Source organism: Arvicola amphibius, chromosome 12 (assembly GCF_903992535.2).
Source record: "Arvicola amphibius chromosome 12, mArvAmp1.2, whole genome shotgun sequence".
NCBI classification, from domain to species: Eukaryota; Metazoa; Chordata; class Mammalia; order Rodentia; family Cricetidae; genus Arvicola; species Arvicola amphibius.
The window spans coordinates 5,564,062-5,577,767 of record NC_052058.2 but is presented as its reverse complement, the minus strand read 5'-3'; the positions used below and the strand labels follow the sequence as shown (position 1 = coordinate 5,577,767).

Sequence of the window (13,706 nt, the reverse complement as noted above, 5' to 3'; positions counted from 1 at the left end):
TATGCAATATTTGCTGGAAGACAAAATGTCAATTATTAACTAATTAAAGATGAACAATACCAAACTGGTCAATGGTGACTAAATGATTCTAGAAAAACTGTAACTAAGACAACAGTCTGAGCTGTGACGGTAGCACAGACCTGTAATCTCAGCACTCACAAGGCTGAGACAGGAAAATCATCCATTTAATGTCAGTCTGAACTACACAGTGAAACCCTTTCTATACAAAAAACATTAACTGCCTCACATGTGTGCTCTATGTATGCAGATGAGTGTCCAGTTTTGTACTTGGGTGCTGGGAATCCACTCAGGCCCACAGCAAGCACTTTACCAACTAATCCACTTCTCCAGTCTCAGTAAACATTTAAATTCTTGAGCCATTGCATCAAATTCACCCACTCCCTCAGACATTAAGAGACCTTCATTGCTATAATTATTTAGGTTTTTAAATTCCCAAGGAATACTACTATATGATTTTTAACAACATAAACTTAACTAATGATTGAGAACTCATTGTGTCCTCCACTGTTCTAGGCTGTGGAAAAACAACTAAGACCACCTTAAGACTGGTATTTGATGGGTGACAATATCAGAAAAAAAAAGGAAAACCAAGCACCAATGTAAACAAACCCTTGGCACCCTCTACTGGCACTCCTTCATAGTGCAGCATATTCCTAAGTGACCACAATCCTTTCCTTTTAGATGGGGACATTAAAACAGACCCTTGAAGGCATTTGTGCTTCATTCAAACATATTTTGAATCCTACTGTGGTACCAGTGATGCACAATCCATGTGTAAGTAACTGCCCACTAGATGTCATGTATGCTCTATAATACTCTAACGCAGTGGATTTCGACCTTTCTAATGTTGTGACTCTTTAATCCAGTTCATGTTGTGATGAACCCCAACCATAAAATTATCTTGTTACTACTTCATAACTCTAATTTTGCTACTGTTATGAATTGTAAATATCTGATATGCAGGATACCTGATATGTGACTCCTGTGAAAGGCTCATTCATCACCCTGGTGTCATCTTTGTGGGATAATGCTCTTGTACCCAGTAAAGATCTGTCACTTGTATTGGTTTAATAAAATGCTGACTGTCCAGTAGCCAGGCAGGAAGTAAAGGTGGGGCAACCAGACTAGGAGAATTCTAGGAAGAGGAAAAGCTCAGTCTGTAGTCGCCACCCAGACACAGAGGAAGCAGGATGAAAATGTAGCACTGAGCAAAGGTACCAAGCCACGTAGCTAAACATAGTTAAGAATTATGGGTTAATTTAAGTTGTAAGAGCTAGTTAATAATAAGCCTGAGCTAATAGGCCAAACTGTTTATAATTAATACAAGCCTCTGTACGTTTCTTTGGGACTAAATGGCTGCTGGACCAGGCAGGACAGAAATTTTAGGCTACAGGTTAGAATCTTCCAGTTGAAAACCACTGCTCCAAAGTACACAGAGCTCAAGTTCCTGCAACTATGTAGTTTATGATCCTGAGCACTCTTTTCAGCTTTCTTTTTCAATTGTAAAGTATGAGTGCTGGGTTCCAAGTTAGCAGCTGTCAGCCTTAAACTCTCTCCAGCCTTCAACTATAGTTTGTAAATAGTTGGAAAAAGACCCAAACAACATTCAATCACTTGAGAGCACAAGAGTATATTAGCTCTGCTTTATTTAATAAGCAATTCTAATGACACACAACATAATGTGGTGTCAGCACAACTTTAATAAACTCTTATTAGGCACAAAAAGAAAAAGTTGAACTGAATTTTCAGTTGGGTAGATCTGAAACTGACTTGAGGAGAAAAGGGAATCCAAAAGGCACTGAAATAAAACAATATTAAGGACCTGGAAGAATAGTAATAAGATGAAAGCCAGAGTCAGAGTCTCAGCACTCTCCAAGTCAAAACAACTAATAATCTAATTAAAGACTTCACCAAATATGACAGATAGCACAAAGAACCTTTCTCACAAAAAACAAGGCATAGAACAAAAGTATTGTTATCAGTAATAATACTTCAAATAAAAAGAAAAAAGAGCCAGGCGGTGGTGGCACACGCCTTTAATCCCAGCACTCGGGAGGCAGAGGCAGGCAGATCTCTGTGAGTTCGAGGCCAGCCTGGTCTACAAGAGCTAGTTCCAGGACAGGCTCTAAAAAAGCTGCAGAGAAACCCTGTCTCAAAAAACCAAAAAAAGAAAAAAAAGAAAAAGAAAAAAGAGTAGACATGTTCTTACCTCACAGCAACAATACTGCTTCTGAACATTAGTTTGAAATAAACTTATGAGTGGGAAGGCAGGAGCAGACTAAAAGAGAGTTCAAGAGTCCATAAACGTAACAGTACTGGGGAGAAAACAAAACAAACCTCAACCAGAAATATCCTTCAGGAAGGAAGAGGGATCAAAACATCTTTAAATAAAGGGGAACTAGGAGTTTGTGGAGAGCACATATATCCTAACAATGGAACAGGAAGCACTTTAAGCAGAAATGTAAAGATCAAAAATGGAACCCTGGAAGAACTTAGAAAGGAAGAAAACACAAGAAAGCATTAATCTCTGACATTTTTAAATGTCTAACAATTGTTGTAAAACATTAGTTCTAAGTGTAAGCTAAAAAGACATTTAAGACTACTATAAATGGGGGAGAAAAAAACAAGGGAGGCAAATGTGTCATAGCAAAGCTAGCAAAATGAACACACAATAACCTATGAAGCCTGTGAAAATTTATGTAATCCAATGAAAGGTTAAGAAACACAGCAATAAAAAATAGAAGCAGAAAAGGAAAAGCAAAATGAAAATCACAGGCTTAAGTCATGGCAAATGGTTACATTAAATGTAAATGAGCTAAATTCACCAATTAAACAGCGGACCAAAAAAAACATGACCTAATTGTATGTATAACATACTTCAAAAAAGACAACATAGCTAGAATGAAAATAGGACAGAAATTTGATCACTGAGATAAAAATAGCAATCACTGTAATTCCCTCAGTAGAAAACACATAATTTCGTTAATTACTGAAGAAAGTAAAATATTAAAATTTGTATGTAAGAAACCTCAAGGCCTGGTTGATTTCATTGAGGAATTCTACTCAATCCATGAAGAAAAATATATCAATGGCATTTTCTTGCAGAAAACAGAACAGTTCCTAGTTCATTTTATGCATCTAAGATTATCCTGTTAACAAGTATCTTACAAAGATGGAGAGAAAAAAGAAAATGTCAAACAATAAATATCTCTCAAAGTCAGATACCCAAATCCTTAACAAGCCATTGGCAAATAAAATTCACATCTATGTAGAAGTTACATGTCATAATCATGTGGGACTTTTCCTAAGATATAAGGTTCATTCAAATATCTGAAAACCAATCAGTATAATCTGCCACATTAGTTAAGTTACTACCTCATATAACTTAAATATGAACCTTCAATTATCTTAAAACAAAATTTTAATTAGGGAAGAAAAAGGAACCTGCCCAGGAAAAGCAAAGAGACCCAGGTCTACTGAAGTAATTTTCACCTATAAACTCAGAAATGTTACTTTTTCCTTTAACAAGGAAAAAGAAATCCATAGGGATACCTCAGACATGGTTTTTCAGGCTTCTCTGTAATTATAATAGTCAAATGAAAGAGCCATAAGCCAAGAACATAAATGATGACACTAAAAGAGCCCTGAGGAAGATGCCAGAAGAGAGTAGATGGCAAGAAAACACATGAATTGTAGGAAAGTGGGTATTTCAAATAGAATGACAATATAAGACAAACACTGGGATCAGAGAGATTGGGCCCAGAAAGCACCAAATCCATCATGGTTGGTTTTGAAAGGTAATTCATTTCTCCATGTTACCACATAGCAGTGTGTTTATTATTTTTTAAATATTATTATACTACTCGTCTCTAAATTTATTTCACTGCTGTTATACTCTGCCTCCACAGGGCAGTAATTTTTTACTACTCTACACATCCCAAGACTAGAATAATGCTGAACATACAGCAGCACTCAATAAATAACCTAGTGTTATTAGTGTTAATAAATAACAGAAAACAACAGACCAGAGGTCGGTGTGAGCTAAAGTAACAAGCCCTCAAATAATGACCTCACTCGAAGCCTTAAGAAAGTCTTTGTTAGCATGCATCTACTGAGTCCAGAGCAGATCATCGAAATCCCATCCTGTGTCCAGAAACTATCCTACAGCTTCAGTATTCCTCCGATTCCATTTGAGTGCATCATTGTTCACTGTGACTTGCTCAGTGTCACTCAGCTGGAAAGACACTAGCAAGACAGGTCCCATTATCTACCCAACCATAGACAGCCTACTAGCTCGCCTACATCAGCCAGCGTGCAGCATGCGCTTTCAAAGGATTTTACAAACAGATACTTTATAAATTTAGGCATAAAATATGACAATTTCTCAATCATTCATGGAAAGTCAAGTACCTTAGTTGCTGCCTGGTCATACTGTGCTGTGGTTCTCACTAGTTCATCCCTGGTTTTGTTCAAAAGTTTCTCTTTTTCAATTAATTCCACTTTCGTTTTCTCGAACTGTAGTTGTAACTCTTGAAATTTATTTGCTTGGCCTTTCATGTCCTTTTCTTGTCCTTGCAGGCGTAGTTCCAACTCATTCATCTTGCTTTTTAGGTCTAAAAGCACAAAAGAAAAGAACATTTCGATTTAGATACACAAAGACATACATATACTCACAAAATGTTCACAACTTACTTATTTTACCTACTCAAATCTTTGGTGAGATAACTCTAATGTACATTAGATTTAATGTAGAAACTATATTGATTGGATTTAACTTCAACAGTCGGCATTCCCATTGACATGTATATTTAGCTACCCGATTGAAAGCAGAGAAATACATCTTCTTGTGTCTTTACGGAGGAGCAGAGCAAGCAGCACCTTATGGAGGTATAGTGCTTACCAAAAGCAATGCCCTGTGTAAAGTTATCACTTGACTTTAGACACTAGACATTATTATTTGCTTTATGCCCATGTCAATACAAACTTGTGCCAGGCAGAGAGATGATCACCTTCCTACAGTACCTGGGAGCTTTGCCTCCACTGAAGATCAAGACAGTGCAAACCTCTTATACTGCCAAATTAACAACCATATTTCTCCCTTTCCCTGCACACATAGTCCTGGCTCCAATGGCATTGGCAGTGTGACAGCTCTCACCAGCAAACACTGATGATGTCTCTCAATACATCACAGCCCTGGAAATCATTATAGTCCACAGAGTAGATTCCAAAACACCACCTGGTATGCTTGGCTGTCAGCTGCAGCATAGTAAATCAGCCAAGGTTACAGGTTTGCTCCCATATGGACAACCTGGCAGGCCACACCTCTGTCCAAGGCTGCTCAGACCACAGGCCCGTTCTGTCTCAACAGAGCCAGGTGAGAAGCATGAAGAGTGCAAACTTGTAACCAACCTACTCACTTTGCTTGTGAGAAAATAAGTCAACGCCTCTCAGACTACTTTAACAGCTCACAGTGCCATGTTTTCAATATAAATACAAGTTCATTCCAAAACTGTCATGTCATTTGTCATTACAGAAATGGAAAGTTTCACAACATAAGTCTGAAAAGTGAACTACCAATGTGTCTAACAAAATATACAGCCGGGCGGTGGTGGCGCACGCCTTTAATCCCAGCACTCGGGAGGCAGAGGCAGGCGGATCTCTGTGAGTTCGAGACCAGCCTGGTCTACAAGAGCTAGTTCCAGGACAGGCTCTAAAGCTGCAGAGAAACCCTGTCTCGAAAAAACAAAAAACAAAAAAAAACAAACAAAATATACAATGCACACCCCAGACTGAAATGATCTAGGAAAACCTCATTTAAACTTAATTTATGTCAGAAGTTACCTTGATTCTGGGCCTTGAACTGCTCCAAAAGCTGAGCATTGGGATTGTCACAAAAGCTGCTGCTGCAATCTCTTTTCCCTGTCTTCTCTATCTGCAGATTTGATCTGTCAGGAGTCACTTCTTCCCCCCAGAAGTGAGAAGCAGAGACATCTCTCTTCAGCGGGGTCTTCAGAGAACTAGATGAAAAGTGACTCGGGGTCTTTTCCTGTTGCCAAGAAAATACTGATGAGGAAGCCTGATGTCTTGCAATGTCCCGGTGGTTCATGGTGGCTTGGGGAACAGGCTGGCTCACTTTCTGTAAAAACAGAAGTCCTTTAAAATCTCAATTTTCTTTTTATCTTTTTACACCCCCCCCCCCACCAGTGACAGGGATCAAACCCAGGGCCCTGAGCATGATCTATAATCACATTACTGTAGACCTATATCCCCAAACCAAGAAATCTCAATATTTAGGGCTATTTCTTTACAGACAAAACACAAAACCACAACTCCATGATGATGATGCTTGAACAGCATACTAATATTGAATGCTAACCAGGTGTAGGGCATCATAAATCCCAAGACCTAGTAGTACAATGTCCTAACAGTCATCAGACTTCTCATCACTGAAGAACAAGCAATAAATACCGAGGTGCCATCAATTCATAAGGGTTATATCTTGGTAATATGTACCATTATTCACCTTCATCTTAAATTCTAAAATTAGATTTCCTTTGCCCAGGTACTTTTATGATGTGGGAGGGTCTTCTGTTTGAGTTGATTTCATTGGTTAATAAAAAAAACTGCCTGGCTCATTTGACAGGCCAGCCCTTAGGTGGGTGGAGTAGACAGAACAGAGTGCTGGGAAGTTAGTCAGACCGCTGTGCCTCTCCTCAGGGAGACAGATGAGATGAAGCTCCAGCCCAAGATGGATATACGCTAGAATCTTCCTGGTAAGCCACCACCTCGTGGTGCTACTTAGATTGTTAGATATGGGTTAAAGCAAGAGATGTGAGAATTAGCTAGTAGGAGGCTGAAACTAATGGGCCAGGCAGTGTTTAAAAGAATACAGTTTGTGTGTTGTTATTTCGGGGCATAAGCTAGCCAGGAGGCCGGGAGCCAGGCGGGAATGCAGCCCACCGCTCTCCTCACTACACTTTTACACTAAGTATCAACCTACAGAACTGTCACAAATCTCACATTTCATTATCTGGTAATGCAGTCCAGAAACATCACGTGGATGTTTTATAATCAACACTTGCATGTTGTGATAATTCTATACACTGGAGACGTTCAATGGTTATAGGATTCACATTCCTTATAGAGCGGAACGAGCACCAAATGATAAAGCACATGTCTCTAGAACAAGTTGAAGAATCTTACTTTTATTTATCTTGATAAATAGTGCCTTTGGTACAACAGTCCTGGTGACCTCAAAGCAAGGTTTAAGGATGTGTAAAGAAATAGGTACCTTTTGATCATTAATATTTAGTTACATACTTATAAATTCTGCCTTAAGCTGTTTGAATTGTGTCATCTCACCAAATTTCTGTTTGGCAGTAATGTACCAATGATATCAAACTAAGCTGTTTTGGGAGGCTTCTGCTGTTGTTACTGTTTTAGAAAATGACGTAATGTGCACAGCAATGGTGAAGGAGTCTTCCAGATCAGATCTGAAGGTGGTCTCTAAAGTAGCACAGGTTTTGAAATCCTACATTTTCACCCACTTCTCTGCTTAGTGACCCATCTCAAAACTAGAGTTTATACCTACGGGTGCAGCAGAGTGGGTATGTGCCAGCATACATGAAACCCTAGATTCTATCCATGACACAGGAGAGTGCTTAGTGTGCCAGCATACATGAAGCCTGAGATTCCATCCACGACACAGCATAAAGCAAGTTTAGTGTACACACCTGTGATCCCAATACTGTGCGAATAAGGGAGGTGGTTCAGAACTTCAAGACAATCCTCCCAAGCAACATGGTAAGTTTGAGGCCAGTCTAAGACAGGAGACTGTCTCAAAACACAAAACAAAAAAAAACCCTTCAGGCAACTACTTAAAAGAAACAGGACACTGTGTTGCCAACATTCTCCTCTGAAGTGAGAATTTTACCAATAAACTCACAGTTCTTATAGTAACTGCCTTCTATCAGGGGAGTAAGCCAGCAAGTATCAGGACAAAAGAATAATTCCCTAGTCCTTTTCTCCCCAAATACAGTACTTACCTCAGGGTTAATAAAGATTTGGTGCCCCATGAACATTTAATATTTGTAGATAAAACTAACCTCACCTAGTGTCTTTAGCTTTTGTTTCAAGACAAAGTCTTAATGTAGGTCAGGATGGCTTAGAACAAGATTCTTCTGCCTCAGTCTCTTCAGTGCTAAGATCACAAGAATATTCTACAATGTCCAGTTTTTTCCTATCTAGTTTTATTTGTGTATGTATGCAGATCAAAGGATAACTTTGGAAAGTCAGTTTTCTCCTTCCCACATGGGTTCCAAAGATTAAACCTGTAGTCAGGTTTGCAAATCAAGTGCTTTTACCTGCTGAGCCATCTTGCTACCCCTATTTTGAAACAAGCAAAAATACTGCATTCCAAAGCGGTTGCACAAGTTTGCATTCCCACCAGCAATGGATGAGTGTATCCCTTACTCCACATCCTCTCCAGCAAAGGCTATCATTGGTGTTTTTGATTTTAGCCAATCTGACAGGTGTAAGATGGTATCTCAATGTTGTTTTGATTTGCATTTCCCTGATTGCTAAGGAGGTTGAGCATGCCCTTAAGTGTCTTTTGGCCATTCAAACTTCTTCTGTTGAGAATTCTCTGTTCAGTTCAGTGCCCCATTTTTTAATTGGGTTAATTAGCATTTTAAAGTCTAGTCTCTTGAGTTCCTTATATATTTTGGAGATCAGACCTTTGTCTGTTGCAGGGAACATCTGGAAACAACCTAGATGCCCTTCAGTGGAAGAATGGATGAAGAAAGTATGGAATATATACATATTAGAGTACTACTCGGCGGTAAAAAACAATGACATCTTGAATTTTGCATGCAAATGGATGTAAATAGAAAACACCATCCTGAGTGAGGTAACCCAGGCCCAAAAAGATGAACATGGGATGTACTCACTCATAATTGGTTTCTAGCCATAAATAAAGGACATCGAGCCTATAATTCATAAAAATATCCTAGAGAAGATATATAAGAAGGTGAATCCAAAGAAAAACATATAGTTATCCTCCTGGATATTGGAAGTAGACAAGATTGCCGGACAAAAAATGGGAACTTGGGGGTGGGGTGGGATGGGGGGATGGGGAGAGAAAAGTGTGAAGTGGAGGATGGGAAGAGCTTGGGGGAATAGGATGGTTGGGATATAGGAAGGGTGGATATGGGAACAAGGAATTATATATCTTAATTAAGGGAGCCATTCTAGGGTTGGCAGAGACTTGACTCTAGAGGGGTTCCCAGGTGTCCAGGAAGACGCCCCCAGCTAGTTCCTTGGGCAGCTGAGGAGAGGGTGCCAGAAATGTCCAGATCCTATTGCCATACTCATGAATATCTTGCATATCACCATAGAACCTTCACCTGGCATTAGATGGAGAAAATGACAGAGCCCCACATAGAAGCACCGGACTGAGCTCCCAAGGTCCTGATGAGGAGCAAAAGGAGGGCGGTCATGAGCAAGGAAGTCAGGACCGTGAGGAGTGCGTTTACCCATTGAGACGGTGGGACAGATCTAACGGGAGACCACCAAGTCCAGTTGGAATGGAACTGATGGAACAGGGGACCAAACCGGACTCTCTGAATGTGGCTGACGGTGGAGGAGGACTGAGAAACCAAGGACAACGGCAATGAGCATGAAATCTACAGCATGGACGGGCTCACTGTGAGCCTTGTCAGTTTGGATGCTCACCTTCCTGGACTTAGGGGGAGCTGGGAGGACCTTGGACTTAACATAGTGAAGGGAACCCTGATGGCTCTTTGGCTTGGAGAGGGGCAGAGTGGGGGTATGGGTGGAAGGGAGGGGAGGGAAGGGGGAGGAGGAGGGGAGGAGATGGAAATTTTTAATAAAAAAAAATGAGAAAAAAAAACAAGCAAAAATAATCACCAACAATGAGCCCTGTAGTTTTTCTCAATGTAAGAGAAATACCAGCCCTAGATAAGGCAGATCACTCTTCTTTGCTACAGAAAAGGGTTTCTATAGATGCATCTTCTTCTGCAGGGACCACATGAACTTACTTTAGCATGCAAAGTTTTAACCTCTGCCTCCAATCTTTTCCGTTCTTCAACTTCTTTATTATATTTTTCTTTTAGATCTTCGTATGTGGAACCTAAACACAGACAATCAAATTAGATTTTTATGTCAACTAATCATTTCATGAATGAATTAACACATCAGTAATGATTGCACTAAGTCTTGAAATAAGTACCTTAATATGTAATTCAAGACTGAAACAACATATCAAAGTCCTAACCACATTACTCAAACATGAAAATTAAGGTGTCTCCCATATTCTGAAACTTTTAAAACACACTGCAGAAGGGTAAAATGTAAAGGTTACTGCTTACTCCTAACAGCTCAACATAATTCAACATGTAAACAAACGTGCAACTGGGGATGATATTTTTGAAATACCAAAATTAAAAGCTGAATTCAAATGTGGACTAATTCATTTCTTTTGAAGAATTTAAAACTCAGAGCTGTTTATACCAAATAAAAATCTTTACCGATATAAGATTGGCTTGGTGTGAGTGGAACTGTAGTCAGTTTCTGTGGTGTGCTGCATGGATTCAGAGAAACATCTATAGACTGTGCGGCTTGGTGGCTTCTTTCACGGTCAGAGTTACACCTGTTCAAAAGAACCCGAGACCAATAAGATAGATGGCAGCAAAGGCTACAAAGCACAAATGCTATACATTCCCAGAGAACAAAGCGCATGCGAAACTTTGCCTCTAAGAATCCTTTTATCCAACAGACATTTAGTGAGACCTAATTTTTAAGCCAGATGTAAAATGTAGTACCCCTGTCATCAAAATATTATGAGGACCAATTATCATAAGTACTATAGCAGCAAAGAAGTATAGAGGACTGGAAATACAGTCCAAGCAAATTTTATGTTCCATCTAAATCAAAGAAAGACACAAAAGAGCTTAGAACTTCAGAAGAACAAGTTAAGTGATATTCTTAAAACATAGGTTGTAATTATAAAACTAGAGACATTAGTTATAACAATCATTTCAAAACAAGAAACTTGGGGTGGGCAGGATGGCTCAGCAGGTAAAGACATCTGCCGCCAAGCCAGACCCAAGTTTGAACTGACTACCAAAAGCTGTCCAATGACTTCCACATATGTGCATGAACACACAAATGTAATAAAAAATTTAGAGACTTAATATAAAGATATTATATAACATTTTTAAAAGAGATGTACAAACTAAGTCAACATAGCCAGCAAGAAAGGAATATGGCTAGAAATGGTACCCATCCATTTAGGGGCTCTTTTGTTCCATCCAGACAGAAATTATAGGTAGGCAAGTGATGGTCTCTGGCAGCTTTAGTTTCCCCGACTATTTGGCAAAAGCAAGGGGTGGCAACTGATACCCTCTAGTGTTTGTCTTTCTGTACAATGGGACCTTTAGCTCTGCAAGTTATTAACAACTCTGTGTTAGCCTAGTCCCTCAGCCTTTGGCCAGGCTCTCAACTGGCGGTCTGAGACACTCAGCACTGAAGTCCACACAAACATTACTCAGTTACCGCTTAAGTTCCTGTTCCAGTTTTTCTATTTGCTTTTTGCACGAGCTCAGTTGACCTTCTTGAAAATTCACTTGTGACTCCTTAACTTGAAGTTCATGAGAAATCTTCTGCCTTGTTTTCTCCAGATTTTCACATATTTCCATCAATCTTTGATTTTCCCTTTTCAGGTCTGCACCCTCTGTTTTTCCATCTTCAACCTAACAGAGATTGTTGACAAGAAAATAGTTTTGTTGTGTACTTAGCAAGTATATGTAAGTCTGACTCTAAAACTAACTTTCTGAAGCATGGTAGTAATAAACCCCACCCTGGGGTGGGGGAGGTGATACTACAGAAACAGAAATTTAAATAATCAAAATATTGAGTGTATAGATAGAAAAGTTCTATAAAGTTACATACTATATTATCTTTTAACATCCCTTCAAGAATTTGAACATAAAGGGCTGAAGAGATGGCTCAGTGGATATGAGCAACTTGCTGCTCTTGCAAAGGACCTGGGTTCAGTTCCTAGCACCGGTATCATATGGCTCAAAATTGTCTAGAACTCCAGTTCTATGGGATCTGATGCCCTTTTCTGAGCCCTTAAGCACTACACACGTGGTGCACATACAATCAGGCGAACACACACACACACACACACACACACACACACACACACACATACGGAGAATTTTAAAATAAGCCTTATAACTTGTCCTGAACATTTCACTTTCAAGTTTCACTGAGGAATCCAGTTATTTTAAGAAATGAGAACAACAAAAAAAAATCCTTCCATGAACAAAACTAAATTAAAAGCCATAATTGTACTACCACAGAGTTGGCTAACAGGTTTGTTTTCATTTTTAAAGAAGTCTTATGTTTTCATTTAACTCCCTGAAGGGATGATGTTGAAAACACCAAAGTAAAAAGCTCACTGTCTGAGAGCTCTCTCCATCTGAACTGTAAAATAGCCTAACAGTTCAGATCTGAAGTCAAGACACTTGACCTTACTGCACAAGGCAAAAGAGCCATTTCCCAAACAGATGTTCAAATGAAATTAAACCCTAAATATCAGCAGGTGGGTAGCAATAAAGCCACAGAGGAAGAAACCAGAGGCAATCTAAAATGTCTGAGGGAAAGATGGTTATCACCTGGAGATGACAAGATCGCTTTTCTACAAGAAAGTGAACCAATCCAAAGGCAGCAAACTGCTTCAGGAAGTGATTGATACCTTCTGCTTCTGCTTCTGCAGTGCAGCTTCCAGAGAGTCAAGCTGAAACTGCCTCTGCTGCTTTTCTTTCTTCAGTTTGTCCAGCTGTCCTTCAAGCTCTTGAATTTTCTGAAGAGCTCTTGTAGGGAGCCCTTCCTTCCATTCTTCCAATGCCCAGCTCATTTTGTTTTATTTCTCAAGCATTCATAAGTAAACTGAAAGGAATAAAGTCAGTTAAGGAAACCAGAGATTATCTAGCATACTTACTTGGTTTCTCTTTATTTGTTATTTTTTTCAATTTTAAGCTCCTACATAGCTCTATGTGCTTTATTTAAACAAATGTTTTGCTGTAATGTTTCCAGGTGAAATAGATCCTACCTAGATGAGAGGAAAGCACTCCAATATTTCACAGATGTTCTTTTCCTTCTTCACGGCACCATCACTCATCCTTTACACCCCTAGGCAGGCCTTTTCTGAAATCCCTAAACAGTGCAGTGCATCGTTTCCAGTTTCTCACAAGATGCTTAGCTCTTTCCAAGCTGGTATTTGTTAAATTAATACACGTATCAGCCAAGAGTGGATGCCAGGTCACTACAGAAGCGGTAAAGGCACACTCCATTTGAACATACAGAGACACAAAGCACATTTAAGCCACACCATTGTCACTTAAATAACACGCAACCTTAAGCCAATCACTCAGTTATTCTTTGTGTCCTCGTTTCCTCATTTGCAAAAGTTGGCAACGCTCTAGACCATCGAAAGGGCATCTCCTAGTACATTTTTCGTACATGTTAACTATTATGTCAGTTCGCCTATGATACAAAAGGAACCGCAGATTACTGCCTTCTGAGCCCCTTCTGTGCATGCATGTTGAGACAGTATCTAACTGAAAATATTCTGAAAAAAATATCTCTAAAACATAAAG

At 39.4% G+C, this 13,706-nt stretch overlaps 1 protein-coding gene across 2 annotated transcripts in view; it reads right to left on the bottom strand.

Annotated features, from left to right (window-relative positions):
• Nucleotides 1-12,964, bottom strand: part of Cenpf (centromere protein F) — a 45,432-nt gene extending 32,468 nt beyond the window's left edge. Inside the window, exons 1-6 of one of the 2 annotated variants that reach the window (XM_038349734.1) lie at nt 12,803-12,964; nt 11,596-11,792; nt 10,569-10,690; nt 10,080-10,171; nt 5,863-6,157; nt 4,432-4,634 (exon numbers count right to left, since the gene is read on the bottom strand). In XM_038349734.1, the coding sequence (XP_038205662.1) occupies nt 4,432-4,634; nt 5,863-6,157; nt 10,080-10,171; nt 10,569-10,690; nt 11,596-11,792; nt 12,803-12,964 (1,071 nt within the window). The remainder of the gene's footprint in view (nt 1-4,431; nt 4,635-5,862; nt 6,158-10,079; nt 10,172-10,568; nt 10,691-11,595; nt 11,793-12,802) is intronic. The other variant, XM_038349735.1, reaches the window with a different exon arrangement.
• Nucleotides 12,965-13,706: the final 742 nt, after the last annotated feature.